At 40.6% G+C, this 27,040-nt stretch overlaps 2 protein-coding genes across 3 annotated transcripts in view; both read left to right on the top strand.

Annotated features, from left to right (window-relative positions):
- SLC35D2 (solute carrier family 35 member D2) overlaps positions 1 to 22,425 on the top strand; it is a 79,032-nt gene extending 56,607 nt beyond the window's left edge. Inside the window, exon 11 of one of the 2 annotated variants that reach the window (XM_032634316.1) lies at positions 22,292 to 22,425. In XM_032634316.1, coding sequence (XP_032490207.1) covers positions 22,292 to 22,306 — 15 coding nt within the window. In that variant the 3' untranslated portion in view covers positions 22,307 to 22,425. The remainder of the gene's footprint in view (positions 1 to 22,291) is intronic. The other variant, XM_032634314.1, reaches the window with a different exon arrangement.
- A 3,748-nt stretch (positions 22,426 to 26,173) lies between these two features.
- The window catches only part of HSD17B3 (hydroxysteroid 17-beta dehydrogenase 3), a 41,596-nt gene continuing 40,729 nt past the window's right edge, over positions 26,174 to 27,040 (top strand). Inside the window, 2 exon segments of the mRNA XM_032633895.1 lie at positions 26,174 to 26,177; positions 26,491 to 26,601. Coding sequence (XP_032489786.1) covers positions 26,174 to 26,177; positions 26,491 to 26,601 — 115 coding nt within the window.

Genomic DNA, 27,040 nt, shown 5'->3' with positions numbered 1-27,040 from the left:
CAGTTTATTTTAAAATTGGGGTATAATTGCTTTACAATGTTGTGTTAGTTTCTGTTGTACAGCAAAGTAAATCAGCTATATGTATACATATATCCCCTCTTTTTTGCATTTCCTTCCCGTTAGGTCACCACAGAGCACCGAGTAGATTTCCCTGTACTATACAGCAGGTTCTCATTAGTTATCTACTTTATACATAGTAGTGTATATATGTCAGTCCCAATCTCCCAATTCATCCCACTCCTCCTTTCCCCCCTTGGTGTCTATACGTTTGATCTCTACGTCTGTGTCTCTATTTCTGCTTTGCTGATACGTTCATCTGTACCATTTTTCTAGATTCCACATATATGCCTTAATATACAATACTTGTTTTTTCTTTCTGACTTATTTCACTCTGTATGACAGTCTCTAGGTCCATACACATCTCTACAAATGACCCAATTTCATTCATTTTTATGGCTGAGTAATATTCCATTGTATATATGTACCATATCTTCTTTATCCATTCATCTGTCGATGGATATTTCAGTTGCTTCCAAGTCCTAGCGGTTGTAAATAGTGCTCCAGTGAACATTAGGGTGCATGTGTTTTCTTGAATTATGGTTTTCTTAGGGTATATGCCCAGTAAGGGGATTGCTGGGTCATATGGTAGTTCTATTTTTAGTTTTTTAAGGAGCCTCCATACTGTTCTCCACACTGGCTGTATCAATTTACATTCCCACCAACAGTGCAAGAGGGTTCCCTTTTCTCTACACCCTTTCCAGCATTTATTGTTTGTAGATTTTTTGATGATGGCCACTCTAACTGGTATGAGGAGATACCTCATTGTAGTTTTGATTTGCATCTCTCTAATAATTAGTGATGTTGAGCATCTTTTCATGTGCCTCTTGGCCAACTGTGTGTCTTCTTTGGTGAAATGTCCGTTTAGGTCTTCTGCCCATTTTTTGATTGGGTTGTTTGTTTTTTTGATATTGAGCTGCATGAGCTGTTTGTATATTCTGGAGATTAATCCCTTGTCAGTTGCTTCGTTTGCAAATATTTTCTCCCATTCTGAGTATTGTCCTTTCCTCTTGTTTATGGTTTCCTTTGCTGTGCAAAAGCTTTTCAGTTTCATTAGGTCCCATTTGTTTATTTTTGTTTTTATTTTCATTATTCTAGGAGGTGGGTCAAAAAAGATCTTGCTGTGATTTATGTCATTGAGTGTTCTTCCTATGTTTTCCTCTAAGAGTTTTATATAGTGTCCGGTCTTACATTTAGGTCTTTAATCCATTTTGAGTTTATTTTTGTGTATGGTATTAGGTAGTGTTCTAATTTCATTCTTTTACATGTAGCTATCCAGTTTTCCCAGCACCACTTATTGAAGAGGCTGTCTTTTCTCCATTGTATTTTCTTGCCTCCTTTGTCATAGATTAGGTGACCATAGGTACATGGATTTATCTCTGGGCTTTCTACGCTGTTCCATTGATCTATACTTCTTGTGCCAGTACCATACTGTCTTTCTTTTCTTTTCTTTTCTAATTAATTATTTATTATTTATTTATTTATTTTTGGCTGAATTGGGTCTTTGTTGCTGCACGTGGGCTTTCTCTAGTTGCAGCAAGTGGGGATTACTCTTTGTTGTGGTGCACAGGCTTCTCATTGCAGTGGCTTCTCTTGTTGTGGAGCATGGGCTCTAGGCACACGGGCTTCAGTAGTTGTGACCACTCGGGCTCAGTAGTTGTGGTGCACGGACTTAGTTGCTCTCTGGCATGTGGGATCTTCCCGGACCAGGGATATCCCATGTCCCCTGCATTGGCAGGAAGATTCTCAACCACTGTGCCACCAGGGAAGTCGCTACCACTGTAGGGATTTTGATCACTGTAGCTTTATAGTATAGTCTGAAGTCAGAGAGCCTGATACTCCTCCAGCTCTGTTTTTCTTTCTCAATGTAGCTTTGACTATTTGGGGTCTTTTGTGTTTCCATACAAATCGTAAAATTTTTTGTTCTAATTCTGTGAGAAATGCCATTGGTAATTTGATAGGGATTGCATTGAATCTGTAGATTGCTTTGGGTAGGGTACTCATTTTCACAATATTGATACTTCCAATCCAAGAACATGATATATCTCTCCGTCTGTTTGTGTCATCTTTGATTTCTTTCATCAGTATTTTGTAGTTTTCTGAGTACAGGTCTTTTGCTTCCTTAGGTAGCTTTATTCCTAGGTATTTTATTCTTTTTGTTGCAATGGTAAATGGAATTGTGTCCTTAACTTCTCTTTCCAATCTTTTGTTGTTAGTGTATAGGAATGGAAGAGATTTCTGTGCATTAATTTTGTATCCTGCAACTTTACCAAATTCATTGATTAGCTCTAGTAGTTTTCTGGTAGCATCTTTAGGATTTTCTATGTATAGTATCATGTCATCTGCAAACAGTGACAGTTTTGCTTCTTTTCTGATTTGGATTCCTTTTATTTCCTTTTCTTCTCTGATTGCTGTGGCTAAAACTTCCAAAACTATGTTGAATAATATTGGTGAGAGTGGACATCCTTGTCTTGTTCCTGATCTTAGTGGAAATGCTTTCAGGTTTTCACCATTGAGAATGATGTTTGCTGTGGGTTTGTCATATATGGCCTTTATTATGTTGAGGTAGGTTCCCTCTATGCCTACTTTCTGGAGAGTTTTTATCATAAATGGTGTTGAATTTTGTCAAATGCTTTTTCTGCATCTATTGAGAGGATCACATGGTTTTTACTCTTCAATTTGTTAATATGGTGTATCACACTGACTGATTCGTGTGTATTGAAGAATCCTTGCATCCCAGGGATGAATCCCAGTTGATCATGGTGTATGATCTTTTTAATGTGTTGTTGGATTCTGTTTGCTAGCATTTTTGTGTATATGTTCATCAGTGATATTGGTCGGTAATTTTCTCTTTTTTGTGATATCTTTGTCTGGTTTTGCTATCAGGGTGATGGTGGCCATGTAGAATGAGGTTGGGAGTGTTCCTTCCTCTGCACCTTTTTGGAAGCGTTTGAGAAGAATGGGTGTTAGCTCTTCTCTAAATGTCTGATAGAATTTGCCTGTGAAGCCATCTGGTCCTGGACTTTTGTTTGTTGGAAGATTTTTCATCACTGTTTCAATTTCATTACTTGTGATTGGTCTGTTCATATTTTCTGTTTCTTCCTGGTTCAGTCTTGGAAGGTTGTACCTTTCCAAGAATTTGTCCATTTCTTCCAGGTTGTCCATTTTATTGGCATATAGTTGCTTGTAGTAGTCTCTTAGGATGCTTTGTATTTCTGCAGTGTCTGTTGTAACTTCTCCTTTTTCATTTCTAATTTTATTGATTTGAGTCCTCTCACTCTTTTTCTTGATGCCTCTGGCTAATGGTTTATCGATTTTATCTTCTCAAAGAACCAGCTTTTAGTTTTATTGATCTTTGCTATTGTTTTCTTTGTTTCTATTACATTTATTTCTACTCTGATCTTTATGATTTCTTTCCTTCTACTAACTCTGGGTTTTGTATGTTCTTCTTCCTCTAGTTCCTTTGGGTGTAAGATTAGATTGTTTATTTGAGATTTTTCTTGTTTCTTGAGGTAGGCTTGTATTGCTATAAACTTCCCTCTTAAAACTGCTTTTGCTGCATGCCATAGGTTTTGGGTCATTGTGTTTTCATTGTCATTTTTCTCTAGATAATTTTTGATTTCCTTTTTGAATTTCTTCAGTGATCTCTTGGTTATTTAGTAGTATATTGTTTAGCCTCCATGTGTTTGGTTTTTTCTTCTTTTTTTTTTTAGTTATATATTTTTTATTTTTGGTGTGTTGCATCTTCGCTGCTGCATGCGGGCCTTCTCTAGTTGTGGCAAGTGGGGGCTACTCTTTGATGTGGTGCGTGGGCTTCTCATTGTGATAGCTTCTCTTGTTGTGGAGCATGGGCTCTAGGGCACACAGACTTCAGTAGTTGTGGCTTGCAGGCTCAGTAGTTGTGGTGCACGGGCTTAGTTGCTCAGCGGCATGTGGGATCTTCCCAGACCAGGAATAGAACCCATGTCTCCTGCATTGGCAGGTAGATTCTTAACCACTGCGCCACCAGGGAAGTCCACACCTGTCACTGATTTCTAATCTCATAGTGTTGTGGTTGGAAAAGATGCTTGATATGATTTCAATTTTCTTAAATTTACCAAGGCTTGAGTTTTGACCCAAGATGTGATCTATCCTAGAGAATGTTCCATGTGTGCTTTAGAAGAAAGTATATTCTCCTGCTTTTGGATGTCCTATAAGTATCAATTAAGTCTGTCTGGTCTGTCGTGTCATTTAAAGCTTGTGTTTCCTTATTAATTTCCTGTCTGAATAATCTGTCCATTGGTGAAAGTGGGGTGTTAAAGTCTCCTACTATTATTGTGTTACTGTCAATTTCCCCTTTTATGGCTGTTAGCATTTGCCTTATGTACTGAGGTGCTCCTATGTTGGGTGCATAAATATTTACAATTGTTATATCTTCTTGGATCAATCCCTTGATCATTATGTAGTGTCCTTCCTTGTGTCTTGTAACAGCCTTTATTTTAAAGTCTATTTTATCTGATATGAGTATTGCTACTTCACCTTTCTTTTGATTTCCATTTGCATGGAATATCTTTTTCCATCCCCTCACTTTCAGTCTGTGTGTGTCCCTAGGTCTGAAGTGGGCCTCTTGTAGACAGCATATATACGGATCTTGTTTTTGTATCCATTCAGCCAGTCTATGCCTTTTGGTCGGAGTGTTTAATCCGTTCACATTTAAGGTAATTATCAATGTGTGTTTTCCCATTACCATTTTCTTAATTGTTTTGTGTTTGTTCTTGTAGATCTTTTCCTTCTCTTGTGTTTCCACCTAGAGAAGTTCTTTTAGCATTTGTTGTAAAGCTGGTTTGGGGGTGCTGAATTCTCTTAACTTTTGCTCGTCTGTATAGCTTTTTATTTCTCCATCGAATCTGAATGAGATCCTTGCTGGGTAGAGTAATCTTGGTTACAGGTTTTTTCCTTTCAACACTCTAAATATATCCTGCCACTCCCTTCTTGCCTGCAGAGTTTCTGCTGAAAAGTCAGCTCATTATCTTATGGGGATTCCCTTGTATGTTTGCTTTTCCCTTGCTGCTTTTAATATTTTTTCTTTGAGTTTAGAGTTTAATTTTTGTTAGTTTGGTTAATATGTGTCTCAGTGTGTTTCTCTTCTGGTTTGACCTGTATGGGACTCTTTGTGCTTCCTGGACTCGGGTGGTTATTTCCTTTCCCATGTTAGGGAAGTTTTCAACTATAATCTTTCAAATATTTTCTCAGACCCTTTCTCTTCTCTTCTTTTTCTGGGACCCCTATAATTCGAATGTTGGTGCATTCAGTATTGTCCCAGAGGTCTCTTAGACTGTCCTCATTTCTTTTCATTCTTTTTTCTTTATTCTGCTCCTTGGCAGTTATTTCCACCATTCTATCTTCCAGCTCAGTTATTCGTTCTTCTGCCTCAGTTATTCTGCTATTGATTCCTTCTATTGTATTTTTCATTTCAGTTATTGTGTTGTTCATCACTGATTGTTTGTTCTTTAGTTTTTCTACGTTCTTGTTAAACATTTCTTGTATCTTCTCAATCTGTTCCTCCATTCTATTTCCAAGATTCTGGATCATCTTTAGTATCATTACTCTGAATTCTTTTTCAGGTAGATTGCCTATTTCCTTTTCATTTATTTGGTCTTGTAGGTTTTTACCTTGCTCCTTCATCTAGAACATATTTTTTTGTCATTTCACTTTTTTTTGGATGAGTGGGGCTGTGTTCCTGTCTTGCTGGTTGTTTGGCCTGAGATGTCCAGCACTGGAGTTTGCAGGCAGTTGGGTTGAGCTGGGTCTTGGTGCTGAGATGAGGACTTCTGGGAGACCTCACACTGATTAATATTCCCTGGGGCCTTAAGTTCACTGTTAGTCCAGTGGCTTGGACTCAGTACTCCCACCACAGGAGCTCAGGCCCAACCCCCAGCCTGGGAGCCAAGACCCTGCAAGCTGCGTGGCACAGCAAAAAACAACAACAACAACAAACAAATAAAAAAGAGCAGAATGATAACAAAGAATAAAAAATAAAGTTAGAAAAATAAAAAATATATTAGAAAAATGGAAATGAAAATGAAATAACAAGAAGGTAAAACAGAACCACAACAGCAAAAAAATAAAATAAAATAAAAAATTAAAAGATAAGAATAAAAAAATTAAGAAAAAAAAACATTCCCTGGTGCCTCTGCTCTGTGTCCTTGGCCCCCACGGTGACACACAGCCAACCCCCACCACCCCAGTAGGCCCTCAAAGACCTCTAGTTAGGCCTCAGGACCTGCACGTCAACCCACCTCTGTGCACATTCCTTTCACCAGCGTCTGCTCCTGAAGCTGGCCTGGAGCACACGTGCCTGCACGGGCCAGCTGGGGTGCAGGCCTCCACAGGGCATGCCCGCAGGGGCCAGCACAGCAGGTGGAGCCTTGGAAGGGGGGGCAGTGCTTGGCCCTCCTGGACCTGTAGAGCCAGAGGAGGCCTTGGTGGGGGTGGGGCTCAGGCCTGGGACTTGTGCTGTCAGAGGGGGCTTTGAGGGGGCCTCAGGCCCAGGACCCATGTGGCCGGAGTGGGCTTTGGGGACACCCAGGCCTGGGACCCCAGCAGGCTTGCTGGGGCCTAAGCACGCAAGGGAGATCCTGGCCACTTTCCCCTCTGATCCCATGATCCCTCAAAGGTCCCTCTCCATTCCCGCTGATCCCCTCACTGTGAGTGGGCCCCTCTGAGTGGGGGAATATCTCTTCTCCTGCAGTCTCTCTGTCAGGGGCACTGGTCCAATCCTGCCTCCATCCTTCTTCCCCCGCTCCTTCCCTTCCACGTCCTACCTGGTTGCGTGGGGACTCCTCCCGTCCCTTTAGGTGTCCGAAGTCTCCCACAAGTGCCCAGTAGGTGCTCGCTTGGAAGGCTGCCTGTGAGGAGATACAAACTCCATGTCCTCCTACTCTGCCATCTTGAGTCTGCCCCCCGTTTCAGTTTACTTTTTTTTTTTTTTTTTTTTTTTGGCAGTACGCAGGCCTCTCACTGTTGTGGGCCTCTCCCGTTGTGGAGCACAGGCTCTGGACGCGCAGGCTCAGCGGCCATGGCTCACAGGCCCATCCGCTCCACGGCATGTGGGATCTTCCCGGACCCAGGGCACGAACCCGTGTCCCCTGCATCGGCAGGCGGACTCTCAACCACTGCGCCACCAGGGAAGCCCTCAGTTTACTTTTAAAAGGCTTCTAGAGTATTACCTTGGGGCTCCCAAACTGTGTAACCACCTTCTCTTGCATCATCAACATCATTTCTGAAACCCAGGGACCAAAAGTGGTAAAACTTGAAAAATGTAAACATCAACTCATTTTTTTCAGTGACAAAACAAAACAGGGACTTCCCTGGTAGTCCAGTGGTTAAGACTCCACACTCCAAATGCAGGGAGCCCGGGTTCATTCCCTGGTCAGGAAACTAGAAACCGCATGCCCAACTAAAGATACCTCATGCCTCAGCGAAGATCCTGCGTGCCGCAGCTAAGACCCGGCACAGCAAAATAAATAAATATTAAACAAACAAAAACAAGATTTGCTTTCTTGCAAAAATTTTTTTTCTAATTTTCATTTTAGAATTCTTAAAGGAAGATGCTTTTGTGTTTTTCTAAAGTCTTAACATGGTCAGTCTTTTGTTTTAATAGCCAGAATGCCTTGGAATGGGGTTCGTTCTTAAATGTTTTTCTTTTGCAGTCACTTCAAATACTTGGCCTTAAATGACCCTTTCGTTTACCGGTGTGGAAAGACTTCTGCTTCTATGTGTGGCCAGCAGAGGGCACCCTAAGAACAGCCCGGCAGTCCTTGCAGCTGGGTTGAAACTTGCAGTTTCTGCTCTTCCTCTACAGAACCAGATTCCCGTGGTGGGAAGTTGATGGTAGTGCCAATCTGGCTTTTGAATTAAGGTTAGCTGAGAATGCTGGATGCAGAGAGGTGGTGCAAAAGGGGATCCATGGTTCCAAGGAGGCTAAAGAAGAATGTAGCCCAGTGCCCCAGGTCTCTGGGTTTCTTAAAAAAAAAAAAAACAACATAAAAACTATTCTGGGGCTTCCCTGGTGGCGCAGTGGTTGAGAGTCCGCCTGCCGATGCAGGGGACATGGGTTCGTGCCCCGGTCCGGGAAGATCCACAGGCCGTGGAGTGGCTGGGCCCGTGAGCCACGGCCGCTGAGCCAGCGCGTCCGGAGCCTGTGCTCCGCAACGGGAGAGGGCCACAAACAGTGAGAGGCCCGCGTACCGCAAAAAAAAAAACCCAAAAAAAACTATTATGGATGGAACAGGAAATTAGTTTAATATTCTTGATATTTTGCTTACTGCTAAAAACAGTGACATTTGTTAACTTGGACTTTTTCTTGCTGTTTTAATATTTTTCTATATATTAGATATATAAATACAAGTACAGGGGCATTGGAGTTTTGTGACAGCTGAGTTTGCCTAAAGAATGAAACCTAGTTTAGAGAGGAGTTATATATTTTATATATTATTATTATTGTATATTTATATATTACATATTATTTTAATTTATATATATTTTCTGTGCTCTCAGGAAAATGGCAAATGTACATATGTCAATACTTTCAGAGACTTTAGTGACGTTTTTCCTTTTGCATCATCGCGTCAACTTTTCAGTCTTGGTGAGTCATTTTTATGACTTGGGAGTAATTTCTGTTTTCTGTGAATGGATATGTGTACCTGTGCATACATTTTGAGTGCTGGGACTTGCCCAGGGTCAGCGATTTAGCTGACCAGTAGCTGCTATTCCGTGGTAGCTTTGGGAAACTGAGGGCACCCAGTGCTCAGAATGTCCAAGTTCTCTTTCTGTCATTAAATACTGAAGCACATGGTAAAACAAAGCATGCCTCTTTAGGATGAAACCAGAAACCCCAAGCCATTCCTGGGGACTCCCACGGTCAGGGAATACCATCTGTGTGCCTCTGACTCTCACCTCCACTCCAGGTTGAGGTCTCCCATGATAACCCTCAGAACCTTTTCTCTGCATTGTGACCTGGACCAGAACATCGCATTACCTGGGGCTTGTTACAAATGCAGAATATCAGGGTGCACACACTGAATAGGGATCTGCATTTTAACCCAGGTGATTGGAGAAGCACTACCCCAGACTTTTGGCCCAGACCATATTTTTAGTACCAAGGGTTCATAACCTGGGGTTCACAGAATTTAGTGGGCTGGTGAACTTGGATGGGGAAAGAATACATCTTGATTTTCCCTAACCAAAATTTAGCATTTCTTTTCATTTGAATGTAGGCAAGACCACAGTAATATTGGCTGTGCTTGTGACTTTGTTATCAATAGAAATTGAAATAGTTTCATATCACTTTATAGTTTTTGTAGAAAATCATTTATGTGCTGCTCAGTATTCTGGTAGTTAATTAGTGCCTCCACTAGTTCTTGTTATTTAATGTGTTCATAAAGAAGAATATTTTTAGTACATCATATTTAGAAAATATTGCAGTAACTTTTTATGGTAACTGGTTTTCTTTATAATTTTATGTATTTTATTTCATGTATTTAAAAACATTATTTGGAGAAGGAGGCTGTAGCCATCCCTAGACTGCTGTTGTAGTTCATGGCACTGAAAAAAGTAAGGACCCCTGCCTTAGAGAGAAAGAAAAAATTCCAAATTAATATGTTTCCTCAAGAAGTTGTTCCATTTTTGGCCTTAGTACCAGTGGAGGCTTGCTCCTAGATGGGTATAGATAAGCCCGGGGAAATTTTTACATCTGCTACCTGGTGGGAAGGTATCATCCTCCAGCCAGTGTGGTCAACTGTCTGCAGCTAGAGGGAGAAAGAGGGAGAGGGAAAGGAAGGGGAGGAGAGGGGAGGGGAAGGGGAGGAAAAGAGAGGGAAAAGGAAGGGAAGGGAGAGACAATGGGACAGGATACCTAGGCTTCACTGCCCCATCCTCTTCATTCAAAGATCAGAACAGAGATGTGTCTCGTCAGTTGTGTCACAGTACCCAACCTTGTTCTTCAAATTCTGCTTACCTGAAGCGTGATGTTAAGTCTATGGATAGGTGGGACGGCAGCATGAGATGCTCTGTGGGCCCACTCTCCGGTGAGATGAGAGAAAGTAGAAAAAACTATAAAAACCGTTTAAGGTCTCTGGAAATTGTCCTAAGGGCAATTAGAGATTAGAGATATGTTTTATTTAGGTCTATACAGTGTTAAAATGTTTTTTGAGTTTGTTGCTTTTTATTGCTCTGTCATTTAAATAAAATTTTTTATAAAAATTGAGTAATTTCACATTAGAAACTGGATTTCTAGCATCAGTTGAAAGAAATCACAACCTGCCATCTGAGCCAGAATTTCCACAGGACAACACTCAGCTGGCACTGAGGTCGAGGGGGCACTTTTAATTTTGCCATGTTCTCCACCATTCTCTGTGTCGCCAGTGGTGTGGCTATGTTGGCCTTCCACCAGTGTGCTTGTAGTGTTGTTTCCTTAAAACAGTTGAGAGGATAGGAGGAAAATGATAGCTGAATCAAGAGAGCCAACGTTTGTTATTTGTTTGTGGAAATAGAAATTATACCTACTCTGTGCCTGTGTTGAAAGAATTAGGGTGTCCGGCCTACTTCCTTAATTTATGTTACTTCTCTGCCTTGACTGTAGGCATTTGAGTTTTTGATTCCAGTTCTAGAGGCCTAGTTCTCGAACTATTTTATCTCCATACTATGTAGAGTTGCTAGACATGTACGGCAAGGAAAATTTTTTGTTACCATTTATTGAACTATAAAAATAATGTGTTTACAGCCAACATGTTGGTGGTTGTCAAGGTGGGGGGGGGGGGGTGGGTGAAATGGGGTCAAAAGGTATAAAAACATCCAGTTATAAAATAAATAAGTTATGGAGATGTAATGCACAGCATGGTGATTATAGTTAATAATACTGCACTGCATATTTGAAAGTTGCTAAGAGACTAGATCTCACCATAAGAAAAAAATTTTTGAAAATTTTGTAACTTATGTATGGTGGTAGATTATTTTGCAATGTGTACAAATACTGAATCATTATGTTGTATACCTGAAACTAATATGATGTTATATGTCAATTATACCTCAATAAAAAAAATCAAATATTATAAAAATTTGCTGATGTAAGTATACTTATGATGGCTTTCCAGCTTATACAGTTGTTTTTAAAATATGAAAAGTGTAATAAAAAATTTTTAAAGATAAAAAAAAGTATTTAAGGGCTTCCCTGGTGGCACAGTGGTTGAGAGTCCGCCTGCCGATGCAGGGGACGCGGGTTCGTGCCCCTGTCCGGGAAGATCGCACATGCCGCGGAGCTGCTGGGCCCGTGAGCCATGGCCGCTGGGCCTGCGCGTCCAGAGCCTGTGCTCTGCAACGGGAGAGGCCACGGCAGTGAGAGGCCCGCGTACCGCAAAAAAAAAAAAAAAGTATTTAAAAGCTTTACATTGCAGTTAATGTTTATTGCTATAATAACATAACACATTCAGTTGCATTTCTTCAGTGGGAAGAAAACAGCTAACAGACTGGAAAAAATAACAGGTCTCCACATTGAAGAATTTAATTTTCAAATACATTGAGGTACTCTTGTGAATAGTGAAATACGAATTTATTTTAAGTCTTTTCTGAATTCATAGTCAGATATTGACAGGTAATTTCTCAATCTATTAAGTGGAGTTGAATACATTTTTTGATGTTGAAAAGTAAAGGTAGGGGAATTCCCTGGCGGTCCAGTGGTTAGGACTCCGTGCTTCCACTGCAACGGGCACGGGTTCCATCCCTGGTTGGGGAACTAAGATCTGGCCCAGCACAGAAAAAAAAAAAAAAAGGAGTAAAGGTGGGAACTTTGGTTTAAAATCAAGCACACAAGTGAACTACTACATACTTCCATTTCTGGTAATATGGAAGGCTAAGTTATCCACCCTTTAAAAATAAACTGTAGGATAAAATTTGTTTAAACTGAGGTACAATTTACATTCAATAAATTACACAGACCTTAAGTGTACTGTACATGAGTTTTGATAAAGTTGTACTCCCATGAACACACATATCAAAATATAGAACAACCTCATCACCATGGAAAAGTTCCTTATGACCCTAACCAATCAATCACTGTGCCTCTACCAAAAACCAGTGTTCTGATTTATTTTACTGAAGATTAGGTTTGCCTCTAAATGGCATCATATAGTATGTACATGTGGTGGGTAGCTTCTGAAATGGATCACAATGCCTGCCTCTTTATATTCACTTCCTGTATAATCTCCTCCCTTTGAATGTGGGCTGCACCTAGAATGTGAACTAGCTTCTCATGTATAGGATACAGCAAAAGTAATGGGTGGTTCCTTCTAAGATTAGGTTACAAGAGAGTGTGTCTTCTCTCTTTATCTCTCTGATTCTTCTCATTTGTTTGATCTGATGAAGCAAGCTGCCATTTTCTGAGCTGTTTTCTTAAGAGGCCCACATGTCAAGGAACAGCTGTGTGTGTGTGTGTGTGTGTGTGTGTGTGTGTGTGTGTGTGTGTGTGGCGGGGATGGAATTAATCTGGCAACAAACATGTGAGTGAGCTTGGAATGCATCTTTCCTAGCTGAGCCTTGATTCAGCCCCTGGGAAGATCGGGAAAGTTTTAATAAAAGTGCTATCATCTAACCAGTTCTTCAAGTTTTGGTGGACTTTAATTCATATTAATGATTTTTAGTTACAAAAGTAATACATGTTCATTGTGGAAATTTTAAAAATATAGAAAAGCACAAAGATGCAAGTTTAAAAAAAAAGAGCTCATAAATCCCACCACCTCAGTATAAAAACATTATTTAGGGAGGGTGGGAGGGAGGGAGACGCAAGAGGGAAGAGATATGGGAACATATGTATATATATAACTGATTCATTTTGTTGTAAAGCAGAAACCAACACACCATTGTAAAGCAATTATACTCCAATAAAGATGTTAAAAAAAATAAATAGAAAAAAATTATTAACATTTTGGTGAACATTCTTATAAACATTTTTCTTCTAATCATCACATCTGAAAGAACAATTGGGACCATGCTGTTTAGTCATCTGCATTTTTAAAATTAATTAATATTTATTTAACACCTTTATTGGAGTATAATTGCTTTACAATGTTGTGTTAGTTGCTGCTGTATAACAAAGTGAATCAGCTATACAGATACATATATCCCCATATCGCCTCCCTCTTGCTCCTCCCTCCTACCCTCCCTATCCTACCCCCCAATCCCACCCCTCTAGATGGTCACAAAGCACAGAGATGATCTCCTTGTGCTATGTGGCTGCTTCCCACTAGCTATCTATTTTACATTTGGTAGTGTATATATGTCAATGCTACTCTATCACTTTGTCCCAGCTTACCCTCCCTGCCCCCATGTCCTCAAGTCCATTCTCTACATCTGTGTCTTTATTCCTGTCCTGCCCCTAGTTCATCAGAACCTTTTTTTTTTTTTTTAGATTCCATATATATGTGTTAGCATATGGTATTTGTTTTTCTCTTTCTGACTTACTTCACTCTGTAGGACAGATTCTAGGTCCATCCACCTAACTACAAATAACTCAATTTTGTTTCTTTTTTTTTTTTTAAACTTATTTATCTATTTATTTATTTTTGGCTGCCTTGGGTCTTTGTTGCTGCATATGGGCTTTCTTTTTAGTGGTAGCGAGCGGGGGCTACTCTTCGTTGCAGTGCGCGGGCTTCTCATTGTGGTGGCTTCTCTTGTTGCAGAGCACGGGCTCTCGGTGTGCAGGCTTCAGTAGTTGTGGCACGTGGGCTCAGTAGTTGTGGCACTCAGGCTCTAGAGCACAGGCTCAGTAGTTGTGGCGCACGGGCTTAGTTGCTCCGGGGCATGTGGGATCTTCCCGGCCCAGGGCTTGAACCCATGTCCCCTGCATTGGCAGGCGGATTCTTAACCACTGCACCACCAGGGAAGCCCAATTTCGTTTCTTTTTATGACTGAGTAATATTCCATCGTATATATGTGCAACATCTTCTTCATCCATTCATCTGTTGATGGACACTTAGGTTGCTTCCATGTCCTGGCTATCGTAAATAGTGCTGCAATGAACATTTTGGTACATGACCCTTTTTGAATTATGGTTTTCTCAGGGTATATGCCCAGTAGTGGGATTGCTGGGTCATATGGTAGTTCTATTTTTAGTTTTTTAAGGAACCTCCATACTGTTCTCCATAGTGCCTGTATCAATTTACATTCCCACCAACAGTGCAGGAGGGTTCCTTTTTCTCCATACCCTCTCCAGCATTTATTAGTAGACTTTTTGATGATGGCCACTCTGACCCGTGTGAGGTGATACCTCATTGTAGTTTTGATTTGCATCCCTCTAATGATTAGTGGTGTTGAGCATCCTTTCATGGGTTTGTTGGCAACCTGTATATATTCTTTGGAGAAATGTCTGTTTAGGTCTTCTGCCCATGTTTGGATTGGGTTGTTTGTTTTTTGATTTTGAGCTGCATGAGCTGCTTGTAAATTCTGGAGATTAATCCTTTGTCAGTTGCTTCATTTGCAAATATTTTCTCCCATTCTGAGGGTTGTCTTTTTCTCTTGTTTATGGTTTCCTTTGCTGTGCAAAAGCTTTTAAGTTTCATTAGGTCCCACTGGTTTATTTTTGTTTTTATTTCCATTTCTCTAGGAGGTGGGTCAAAAAGGATATTACTGTAAATTATGTCATCGAGTGTTCTTCCTTTGTTTTCCTCTAAGAGTTTGACAGCCTTACATTTAGGTCTTTTACCATTTTGAGTTTATTCTTGTGTATGGTGTTCGGAAGTGTTCTAATTTCATTCTTTTATATGTAGCTGTCCAGTTTTCCCAGCACCACTTATTGAAGAGGCTGTCTTTTCTTCATTGTATGTTCTTGCCTCCTTTATCAAAAATAAGGTGACCATATGTGTGTGGGTTTATCTCTGGGATTTCTATCGTGTTCCATTGATTGGTATTTCTGTTTTTGTGCCAGTACCATACCGTCTTGATTACTGTAGTTTTGCAGTATAGTCTGAAGTCAGGGAGCCTGATTCCTCCACCTCCGTTTTTCTTTCTCAAGATTGCTTTGGCTATTTGGGATCTTTTGTATTTCCATACAAATAGTGAAATTTTTTGTTCTAGTTCTGTGAAAAATCCCATTGGTAGTTTGATAAAGATTGCATTGAATCTATAGATTGCTTTGGGTAGTATAGTCAATGTTGATTCTTCCAATCCAAGAACATGGTATATGTCTCCATCTGTTTGTATCATTTTAAATTTCTTTTACCAGGGTCTTATAGTTTTCTGCATGCAGGTCTTTTGTCTCCTTAGGTAGGTTTATTCCCACGTATTTTATTGTTTTTGTTGCAATGGTAAATGGGAGTGTTTCCTTAATTTCTCTTTCAGATTTTTTGCTGTTAGTGTGTAGGAATGAAAGAGATTTCTTTGCATTAATTTTGTATCCTGCTACTTTACCAAATTCACTGATTAGCTCTAGTAGTTTTCTGGTAGCATCTTTAGGATTCTCTATGTATAGTATCATGTCATCTGCAAACAGAGACAGCTGTACTTCTTCTTTTCCGATTTGGATTCCTTTCATTTCTTTTTCTTCTCTGATTGCCATGGCTAAAACTGCCAAAACTATGTTGAATAATAGTGGTGAGAGTGGGTAATCTTTTCTTGTTCCTGGTCTTAGAGGAAATGCTTTCAGTTTTTCACCATTAAGAATGACGTTGGCTGTGGGTTTGTCATATATGGCTTTTATTATGCTGAGGTAGTTTCCCTCCATGCACATTTCCTGGAGAGTTTTTATCATAAATGGGTGTTGAAGTTTGTTGAAAGCTTTTTCTGCATCTGTTGAGATCATCATATGATTTTTATCCTTCAGTTTGTTAATATGATGTATCACATCGATTGTTTTGCATATGTTGAAGAATCCTTGCATTCCTGGAATAAACCCAAATTGATCGTCATGTATGATCCTTTTAATGTCCTGTTGGATTCTGTTTGCTAGTATTTTGTTGAGGATTTTTACATCTATGTTCATCAGTGATATTGGCATGTACTTTTCTTTTTTTGCGACATCTTTGTATGGTTTTGGTATTGGGTGATGGTGGTCTCATAGAATGAATTTGGGAGTGTTCCTCCCTCTGCTATATTTTGGAAGAGTTTGAGAAGAAGAGGTGTTAGCTCTTCTCTAAGTGTTTGATAGAATTCACCTGTGAAGCCATCCGGTCCTGGGCTTTTGTTTGTTGGAAGATTTTTAATCACAGTTTCAATTTCAGTGCTTGTGATTGGTCTGTTCATATTTTCTATTTTTTCCTGATTCAGTCTTGGAAGGTTGTACTTTTCTAAGAATTTGTCCATTTCTTCCAGGTTGCCTATTTTGTTGGCATATTCTTGCTTGTAGTAATCTCTCGTGATCCTTTGTATTTCTGCAGTGTCAGTTGTTACTTCTCCTTTTTCATTTCTAATTCTGTTGATTTGAGTCTTTTCCCTTTTTTTCTTCATGAGTCTGGCTAATGGTTTATCAATTTTGTTTATCTTCTCAAAGAACCAGCTTTTAGTTTTATTGATCTTTGCTAGTGTTTCCTTCAATTCTTTTTCATTTATTTCTCATCTGATCTTTCTGATTTGTTCTGCTAACTTTGGGTTTGTTTTGTTCTTCTTTCTCTAATTGCTTTAGGTGTAAGTTTAGGTTGATTATTTGAGATATTTCTTGTTTCTTGAGGTAGGATTGTATTTTTATAACCTTCCCTCTTAGAACTGCTTTTGCTGCATCCCATAGGTTTTGGGTCATTGGGTTTTCAGCGTCATTTGTTGATTTTTTGATTTCCTCTTTGATTTTCTCAGTGATCTCTTGGTTATTTAGTAGAATTTTGTTTAGCCTCCATGTGTTTGTGGGGTTTTTTTGTTTTTGTGTGTGTGTGTGTGTGTGTTTGTGTTTTTTACAGTGTTTTTCCTGTAATTGATATGTAGTCTCATAGCATTGTGGTCGGATAAGATACTTGATATGATTTCAATTTTTTAAAATTTACCGAGGCTTGATATGTGACCCAAGATATGATCTATCCTGGAGAATGTTCCATGTGCACTTGAGAAGAAAGTGTAATCTGTTGTTTTTGGATGGACTGTCCTATAAATATCAATTAAGTCCCTCTGGTCTAATGTGTCATTCAAAGCTTGTGTTTCCTTATTTATTTGCATTTGGGATGATCTGTCCATTGGTGAAAGTGGGGTGTTAAAGTCCCCTACTATGATTGTGTTACTGTCGATTTCCCCTTTTATGGCTGTTAGCATTTGCCTTATGTATTGAGGTGCTCCTATCTTGGGTGCATAAATATTTACAATTGTTATATTTTCTTCTTGGATTGATCCCTTGATCATTATGTAGTGTCCTTCTTAGTCTCTTGTAATAGTCTTTATTTTAAAGTCTATTTTGTCTGATATGAGAATTGCTACTCCAGGTTTCTTTTGATTTCCATTTGCATGGAGTATCTTTTTCCATCTCCTCACCTTCATTCTGTATGTATCCCTGGGTCTAAAGTGAGTCTCTTGTAGACAGCATATATATGGGTCTTGTTTTTGTATCCATTCAGCCAGTCTGTGTCTTTTGGTTGGAGCATTTCATCCATTTACATTTATCAGTTATCAATATGTATGTTCATTTTACCATTTTCTTAATTATTTGGGGTTTGTTTTTGTAGGTCTTTTCCTTCTCTTATGTTTCCTGCCTAGAGAAGGTCCTTTAGCATTTGTTGTAAAGCTGGTTTTGTGGTGCTGAATTCTCTTAACTTTTGCTTGTCTGTAAAGGTTTTAATTTCTCTGTGAAATCTGATTGAGATCCTTGCTTGGTAGAGTAATCTTGGTTGTAGTTTATTCCCTTTCATCACTTTAAATATGTCCTGCCACTCCCTTTTGGCTTGCAGAATTTCTTTTTTGTTGTTAACATCTTTATTGGAGTATAATTGCTTTACAATGGTGTGTTAGTTTCTGCTTTATAACAAATCGAATCAGCTGTACATATACATACATTCCCATATCTCCTCCCTCTTGCATCTCCCTCCTCCCCTCCCTATCCCACCCCTCTAGGTGGTCACAAAGCACTGAGCTGATCTGCCTGTGCTATGCGACTGCTTCCCACTAGCTATCTATTTCACACTTGGTAGTGTATATATAAGTCTATGCCACTTTCTCACTTCGTCCCAGCTTATCATTCCTCCTCCCCATGTCCTCATGTCCATTCTCTAATTCTATGTCTTTATTTATTTGTCCTGCCCCTAGGTTCTTCAGAACCTTTTTTTTTTTTTTTTTAGATTCTATATATATGTGTTAACATACGGTATTTGTTTTTCTCTTTCTGACTTACTTCTCTCTGTATGACAGACTAGGTCCATCCACCTCACTACAAGTAACTCAATTTCATTCCTTTTTATGGCTGAGTAATATTCCATTGTATATATGTGTCACATCTTCTTTATCCATTCATCTGTCAATGGACACTTAGGTTGCTTCCATGTCCTGGCTATTGTAAATAGAGGAGACTTGCAGAGTTTCTGCTGAAAGATCAGCTGTTAACTTTATGGGGATTTCCTTGTATGTTATTTGTTGCTTTGCCCTTGCTGCTTTTAATATTTTTTCTTTTTTTTAAATTTTTGATAGTTTGAGTAATATGTGTCTTGGCATGTTTCTCCTTGGATTTATCCTATATGGGACTCTTTGTGCTTCCTGGACTCGCGTGGTTGTTTCCTTTCCCATGTTAGAGAAGTTTTTGAGTATAATCTATTCAAATATTTTCTCAGACCCTTTCTCTTTCTCTTCATCTTCTGGGACCCCTATAATTCAAATTTTGATACATTTAATGTTGTCGCAGAGGTCTCTGAGACTGTCCTCAAATCTTTTCTTTCTTTTTTCTTTATTCTGCTCTGTGGCAGTTATTTGCACTATTTTATCTTCCAGGTCACTTATCTGTTCTTCTGCCTCAGTTATTCTGCTATTGATTCCTTCTATTGTGTTTTTAATTTCATTTATTGTGTTGCTCATCATTGTTTGCTCTTTAGGTCTTCTAGGTCCTTGTTAAAAATTTCTTGTATTTTCTCCATTCTATTTCTGAGATTTGGATCATCTTTACTATCATTACTCTGAAATCTTTTTCAGGTAGACTGCCTCTTTCCTCTTCATTTGTTTGGTCTGGTGGGTTTGTACCTTGCTCTTTTATCTGCTGCATATTTCTCTGTCTTCTCATTTTGCTTAACTTATTGTGCTTGGGGTCCCCTTTTCACAGGCTGCAGCTTTGTAGTTCCCGCTATTTATGGTGTCTGCTCGCAGTGGGTGAAATTGGTTCAGTGGCTTGTGTAGGCTTTCTGGTGGAAGTGACTGGTGCCTGTGGTCTCGTGGGTGGGGCTGTTTCTTGTCCTGTTTGTCAGCAGGGCTGCATCCGGTGGTGTGTTTTGGGGTGTCTGTGAACTTAGTATGGCTTTAGGCAGCCTCTCTGCTAAGGGGCAGGGTTGTTTTCCTGTCTTGCTAGTTGTTTGGCGTGGGGCATCCAGCACTGGAGCTTGCTGGCCATTGTGTGGAGCTGGGTGTTAGTGTTGAGACCGAGATCTCTGGGAGACCTCTCGCCGAGTGATATTACGTGGGGCTCTGAGGTTTCTGGTGATCCAATGTCCTTGACTTGGCTCTCCCACCTCAGAGGCACAGGCCCGACATGTGGCTGGAGCACCAAGGCCTTGCCAGGCACACAGCTCAGAAGAAAAGGAAGAAAAGAAAAAAAAAGGACAGATAGAAGCCCAAAACTGATAGTAAAAGCAAACCTAAACAGACAAAATCACACTAAGAAACTCACACACACACACTCACAAAAAGAGAAAAAAGGAATAATAATAATAAAAGAATTTTTTTAATAGGAAGATAGCAACCATACCAATAAACAAATCCACCAATGATAACAAGCACTAAAAACTAAACTAAGATAAACATAAAACCAAAAACATATCAGACGCAGAAAGCAAATTGCAAGTCTGCAGTTGCTCCCAAAGTCCACTGCCTCAATTTTGGGAACATCTGTTGTCTCTTCAGGTATTCCATAGATGCAGGGTTTATCAAGTTGATTGCGAGGATTTAATCCACTGATCCCGAGGCCGCACGGAGAATTTTCCCTTTCTCTTCTTTGTTCGCACAGCTCCTAGGGTTCCACTTTGGTTTGGGCCTCACCTCTGCATGTAGGCCACCCCAGGCATCTGTTCCCCACCCAGACAGGAGGGGGTTAAAACAGTGGCTGATTAGGGCTCTTTTGTTCACTCAGGCCGGGGAGAGGGAGGGGTACGGTAGTCACAATTGGAATGTGGGGGGAAGCTGTGGCGGCAGAGGCCAGCATGACATTGCAACAGCCTGAGGTGCAACTTCTCCCAGGGAAGTTGTCCCTGGATCATGGGACCCTGGCAGCGGCGGGCTGCACAGTTTCCCAGGGAGGTGTGGGTAGTGACCTGCGCTTGCACACAGCGTTCTTGGTGGCAGCAACAGCAGTGTTAGCGGTCCATGTCCTTCTCTGTGGTCCGAGATGGTAGCTGCGGCTTGCGCCTGTCTCTGGAGCTCGCTTAAGCGGTGCTCTGCCATCTGTGGGCACATGGAGTAGGAATCCCCTCTCTTCACACACCCCAAGACAATGGTCTCTTGCCTCTCCGGCAGGTCCAGAATTTTTCCCAGACTCCCTCCCAGCTAGCGGTGGTGCACTAGCCCCCTTCAGGCTGTGTTCACTCAGCCAACCCCAGTCCTCTCCCTGGGATATGACCTCTGAAGCCCGAGCCTCAGCTCCCAGCCCCCACCCGCCCCTGCGGGTGAACAGACAAGCCTCTCGGGATGGTGAGTGCTGGTCGGCCCCGATCCTCTGTGTGGGAATCTCTGTGCCTTACCCTCTGCACCCCTGTTGCTGTCTGTCCTCCTTGGCTCCGAAGCTTTCCCCCAGCCCACCCCCACCCCCCGTCCCCACCAGTGAAGCGGCTTCCTAGTGTGTGGAAACTTTTCCCTCCTTCACAGCTCCCTCCCAGAGGTGCAGGTCCTGTCCCTATTCTTTTGTCTCTGTTTTTTCTTTTTTCTCTTGCCCTATCTAAGTACGTGGGGATTTTCTTGCCTTTTGGGAAGCCTGAGGTTTTCTGCCAGTGTTCAGTACGTGTTTGTAGGAGTTGTTCCACATGTAGATGTATTTTTGATGTATTTGTGAAGAGGAAGGTAAGCTCCACATCTTACTCCTCTGCCATCTTGAAGGTCTCCCCTTATCTGCACTTTTATAAATGTTATTTCATTTAATCTTCACAATAGCCCTGAAAAGTAAGAAGTACTTTCAATCCCATTTTATAATAATAACTTGAGGGACAGAAAGTTTAGCTTGTCCAAGTCACACGAAAGCCAACATGTACATCTGGAATGTCTTTCTCCAGAGCCCATGCTCACCTTCCTCCCAGCTGCATCCCAGACGATGGGTGGTGCTTGGAGATGGCAGGGCATGAAAAGGAAAGGAATCACTCAGAGGGGTTGTTTGTAATGTTGGATTTGGTGACCGCTTCTATCTACAACATAAAGGAAAGGGAGAAATTTAAAATAACGAATTTTCCCAGCCTGGGAAAAGAGGATGTCACAAATGATACCAATTTCATAATCTGTTCAATAGTACATGTGATTTCTACTAGTCAAAAAGTATTCCTTCAATTCAGCCTTACCTCAACCTCAGACACAGGGCTCTATGGACTGTGTGATGCAGTGAGGTCTTATCAAATCTGCAGTCCAGTCACTCTGTGCTAAGGAGATCTGGCCCTGGCTGAAAATCTTCTGGCTGATCTGGGAGCCAGCGTGGGAGCTGGAGCACCTCGTTTGTGCAAGCCTGGGCCGACCCACACTGCTTTCCCACGGGGAGGTGTCTTTGTAACCAGGGGGCATCCAGGACAGGCACCAGGCTACAGTGCCATCAAGCAGAATGGCCCCTTTCCATTCCACACTAAGAGCACTTTATATCTGCCCCGGCAGGGATGGGAACAACAAGTTTTTGCCAAAAGGAAAGAAGAAATCAAAACGTAAAATATACTTCTCTGGGTTGCATGCTTCTGGCTTGACTTACGTCACTTGCACAACAATGGTTATTGTTTGTTTGAACGACACAGAGGGTTTTAGGCAAGGCCAGAAACGCTAGCCCAGGATTTGGTCCCCCAGAGTTCTGACACCTAAAGAAGGGGAAGGAACTGTGGGTGTGTGGAGTCAGGAATGTCTCTTCTGATTCCAGCCTTCAGCTGCCTGAGCCTCCCAAGCTGCAACCTGCCCCACAGACAAGAAAATGTAGCCACAGACAACAGTGGAAGAGGGGCTTTGAAACAGAGAAGGAAGAGTGGGCACATGTTTCCTGGGACTCGTGGGATCCTTGAACTCTTTGAAGGTCTGTCTGACAAGTTCAGCTTTGACAGGAAATACTGATCCACTGGACAAAGAGTTCTGGTTCGACACTGGCTGAATACACAGCACCCAGCTCCACCATCCATAGCCCCCAAGCCCAGGATAAGTTGTTTCGTTTCTATTTTTCTCTCAGGTTTTCTAAACCTTGCCACTTTCAAGAAATCTACTCTCAGGGAGCTAATTTTTACATAATTATTAGCTCTGCTTTTCCTTTGTGAAAGCCACTCTCCATTTTTGGATGACATTTGATGACCTGCATCAGTAGAAAACGTTAGTTTTGTCCTCTTTCACTGAAAACTTGGTGACAAAGTCAAATTCTCTAAAGGTCTCTCTAGTGTGAAACTTCTTGTAATCCTTTCCCCTAACACATACCACAGCTCACTTACACAGATGCTTTAGGGAGAAGGCCAGGCCCTTATGAACATCTTAGAGAGCCTTCCTCAGGCCTCTTTCTTCCTCTGAATTTCTCCAGTTTGCCACCCCCTTTGCTCCCGCTTCTGTATCTTACCATATTGTGTCCAACCATTCTGTCCTCTATCGAGTGCTGGGACAGATAAACACACAAACATTTGATAATAAACACACAAACATTTGATAAATGGGGCAATTGTGAAGGAACCCCTTCCCATCTTTGCCTTTTTCAGGTTTTTAAAAATTTCCTCTTCATTAACTCCATATGCTATAGGCTTCCAGTTGAGATCTATCCCTGCCCCCTGAGACCCTGCAACCTGCCCCTTACCTGTACCAGTGTCTATCACCTCTTTACCAAAACTTCTTTAACAGGAACTTAAATTCATTGCTTCCACACCAATAAACGTTCATTTTCCTTTTTCATTAAAGAGTGAATATTTATTGACTACTTACTTTTGCTCTAACAAAACAAAGTCCCAATCCAAAGGCGTTTACATTGTAGTGGCAGGAGACCCAACCACAAGCAAATAAGATAAGCCAATAAATAATATGCTCAGAAGAAAAATAAAGCAGAGGCATAGGACTGCAGGATGGGCATCGGCCTGGCCTTTTCCAGGCCTTAGTGAAAACGGTAATTGTTGTTTTCATATTTATCAAACACCTCAGCCTCTCACTCCTTTGGGGACAGATGTGGTTGTGCTGAGAAGGCTGATCTACAATATCTGCTTTGCCAACCAACCCTAAATGGGAAGAGTAATAATTAAACAAGACAGGTAATCCTTGTAAAGTGCTTAATGCAGAGTCTGGTACAAAAAACAGTAAATAAGGGGCAGCCGGTGAAAATGGGAAGGAGTGGGGAGCCACCATTGACAAAGGCCATCTCATTTGCTTTAATTTTAGCTTAATCTCCACATTACTTGTACCCTCTTCAGGCAGCCCATAGCTTTATGAGCAATTGACCCTTGGAACTGAGAAACTGCTCCAGATAAAGACCTTAGTTGAAAGTGCCATGGTAAATAAAATGGCATGGTTTAGAGAGGAATGCAGGCGGAACTTGACAGTAGCTGCTATCTCTCAGGGAGCTGGGGCTCCTCTTAACCCACAGGAACTCGCTCATCACCTGACATACAGGCAAACCTGGAATTGAGGGAGGTGATACCGCACAGGGCAACCTTGATCACGGAGCCGGGAGCCAATAGATAAACTACTGTACTTTTTTACTTAAGGCAGAAGAATCTGAGGTGCATTCTACATTTTCTCAGAGGCTTTTCCAGCAGATGGAGCCTCAGTCACTCACAGCAGTGACCAGCTCAATGACATATTCATGTCTTTCTGTCTTTTCCTGTTCAATCTCCTGGTCCCAACCCAACTCCTGCTCATTGGAATTACTTCCCAAAATAACTGTCTTCACAAGGTCCTCATATCAGAAAGAACCCCGGCTAAGACAGTCACACTATCTGTGCTTTGGTCTTTCCTTTTAGATTCTATCTCCCAATATTATATATTCCACATATATATGAAATTATCTATAGTCTCTTCTCTTTTTCATAGCTCTTTCAAGTTAGGAAGTTTCAGTCATCAGGTAACTCTACAGTTTCCCTACCAAAGATCTCTCAGATTGTTCTTTCAGTATATATTCGGTGAAGTTGATCATTACTGTTTCTGTATATGCAAACAAAACCCAGGAATCACATCACTTGTTACAGAAATTCTCTTTGATCCACAGTGTTTACATTGCCTCCTCTATAGCTGGTGGAGACAAGATCTTAAATTTTTCCAAGTAGAAGAACTATCATTTGGAGGGTTGCAGTGAACTTCTGTATTTTAGGGAGCAGGCTGTCCTTTAATTCTGGAGGCAACACTTTGATGACTCTTTTAGTGATGCTAATACACCTACCATTACCCCTCCCCATCATGTATATGAAAATGCTTTAGGCTGAGACATTATCTATTCTGTTTGGGCATATAGATTGAGTATAACTAGCAGAATTATTGACCTGCAATATTAGATTTTTCCCCCTAAATCTAGATTAAGTTGTCTTATAACTAAATGTTCTTATTTTCCCTTAGAAAGAAGAAGAAAGATAGCAGCCTGGAAAAGGAGAAAGACGGCAAGGAGTGACCAGCAGAGTGAAGCACTGTCCCAGAGCCAGAGACCAGACTTGCTTGGCTAGAATGGGAGGATTGGGGCAACAGGTTCCTTAACGGTTCCCTAAAATTACATGAGGAGGAAAACCTAATAAAATACTGAACTCTTTGATGGCAGTAGAATAGAGACTTAGACTATTGTCATTTGGGTATTAATAATCTCTGAAGACTGGAGAAGATGGGAACATCTTAATTACCCATGGTTCCCAATACTCCTGTACATATTTCTCCCTAACCCCCTCCCTTTAAAAAAATTCAGTCTATTTAAACCCAAAACAAAAAGACAGACACGAAAAGTGCACCATTTCTCCCACCCCCACCCCTTGCCTCTGGCAACCACAAATCTGTGCTCTCTAACTATGAGCTTATTTATATATACATATCATTATATATTTATATATATATATATATACACACACACACACACACACACACATTGTTAAAGGACTCCACATATAAGAGAGATCATATAGTATTTATCTTTCTTCTCTGACTTACTTCACTTAGCATAATGCCCTTGAGGTCCATCCTATCCATAGAGTTGTCATTTAAGTACTTATGACTGCTTTTGTACTACAATGGCCAGGGTCTGTTTTGCAACAGAGACGGTATGTCCCACTAAGCCTAAAATAAAATCTTTACTATCTGGCCCTTTAAAGTGAAAGTTTGCTGACCTCTGCTCTAGATCTAAATAGTTTAGAAGAAATATAGGGAACAAAGGAACATGTTAAGAAACACCATGGAGATGCAATCAGCAAATTCAAAACGTGGAAAATTCTATAAGATTAACAACTTAATTTCGTAAACAAATAAATGATAGTAAACATTTTTTAAAGGGTGGGAGAGAAAACCTATACCACTTATGAGACATATGACTTTAATGCAATGTGTAGCCCTTTAAGAAGAAAATGATTCAAAAGTCAACTTAAAAATACGTATGTAACAATCAGGGAAATTTAAATACTGACTGTATATTTGATGGAATTACTACTAATTGTTAAATTGTAATAACTGCATTATTTTTATGTTATTCTTTTGAAGAGTCCTTCCCGTTATAGGGGTTCGGGAGTAGGGAAAATGGGTATATACAAAGTAAAAATGGACATGAAATGATAGTTAATTTTGTTATTAACTGTCATCATAGTTACCTATACCTATGGGTAAGTGAGGGTTCATTAAGTTAGTCTCTCTACTTTTACATATTTTTGATATTTTTCTTATTATAAATTTCTATAAGAGCAAGAATTTTTAAGGAAATTATAAACGTTATTGAGAGACATTAAGAAGACCTAAAAGGAGAGATATGCCAGTTTGTAGGTTGAAAGACCCAATATTGTAAAAATAAATGTCAGTTTTTCCCAGTTGAGCCCCAGTAGGGCTCACCCCAGGGAGTTCAACAGCAACCACCCCCCCACCCCCCAGTAGCTTTCCAGCAAGTTTTGTCAGCTTCCCAGTGGGGATTTCTGGTCCCAGGCAGCAGTTCCCTGCTAACCAGACTTATCCTCCTGACTGTGAGCAGCTCTGTCTCGGGCAACCCAGAGAACTTCATCACCAACCGGTTGGCTGCAACCATACTCCTCTCCAGTGAGGTCTGAATCCCAGCCTTGGCTCCAGGAATTCCCTTCCAAGTTCATTTGTTTCTTAAATACTCTTCTTCAGCCTTTGGGTATTCTTTTGAGTTTTCTTTATGCCTTTAGCAGCTAATTCCCAACTAATTTTTTAATATTGAATAGTCCATGTTCAAAATTGCTGTGTGGTTTGTCTCCTGAGTGGGACTGACACACTAGTAAAATTTGAAGTTGTACATGTATACCTATGACCCTGCAATCACATGTATGTGTGTGTTTGTGTGTGGAGAGGAGACATGCACACGTGTGGGAAAGTACAAATACAAGAATATCCATAGCAATGTTGTTAGCCATAATCTAAAAAACTGAAAACAAATACAATTGTTGGTCAACAGGAGACAGATTGGCTGCAGATGTGAGAGAAAGAGAGGAGTCAGAGGATATCTCTAAGGTTT

The sequence above is a fragment of the Phocoena sinus genome, chromosome 6, assembly GCF_008692025.1.
Source record: "Phocoena sinus isolate mPhoSin1 chromosome 6, mPhoSin1.pri, whole genome shotgun sequence".
Classification (NCBI taxonomy): Eukaryota; Metazoa; Chordata; class Mammalia; order Artiodactyla; family Phocoenidae; genus Phocoena; species Phocoena sinus.
Note: the sequence above shows the minus strand (reverse complement) of the source record. Positions and strands in the feature narration are given on the sequence as shown.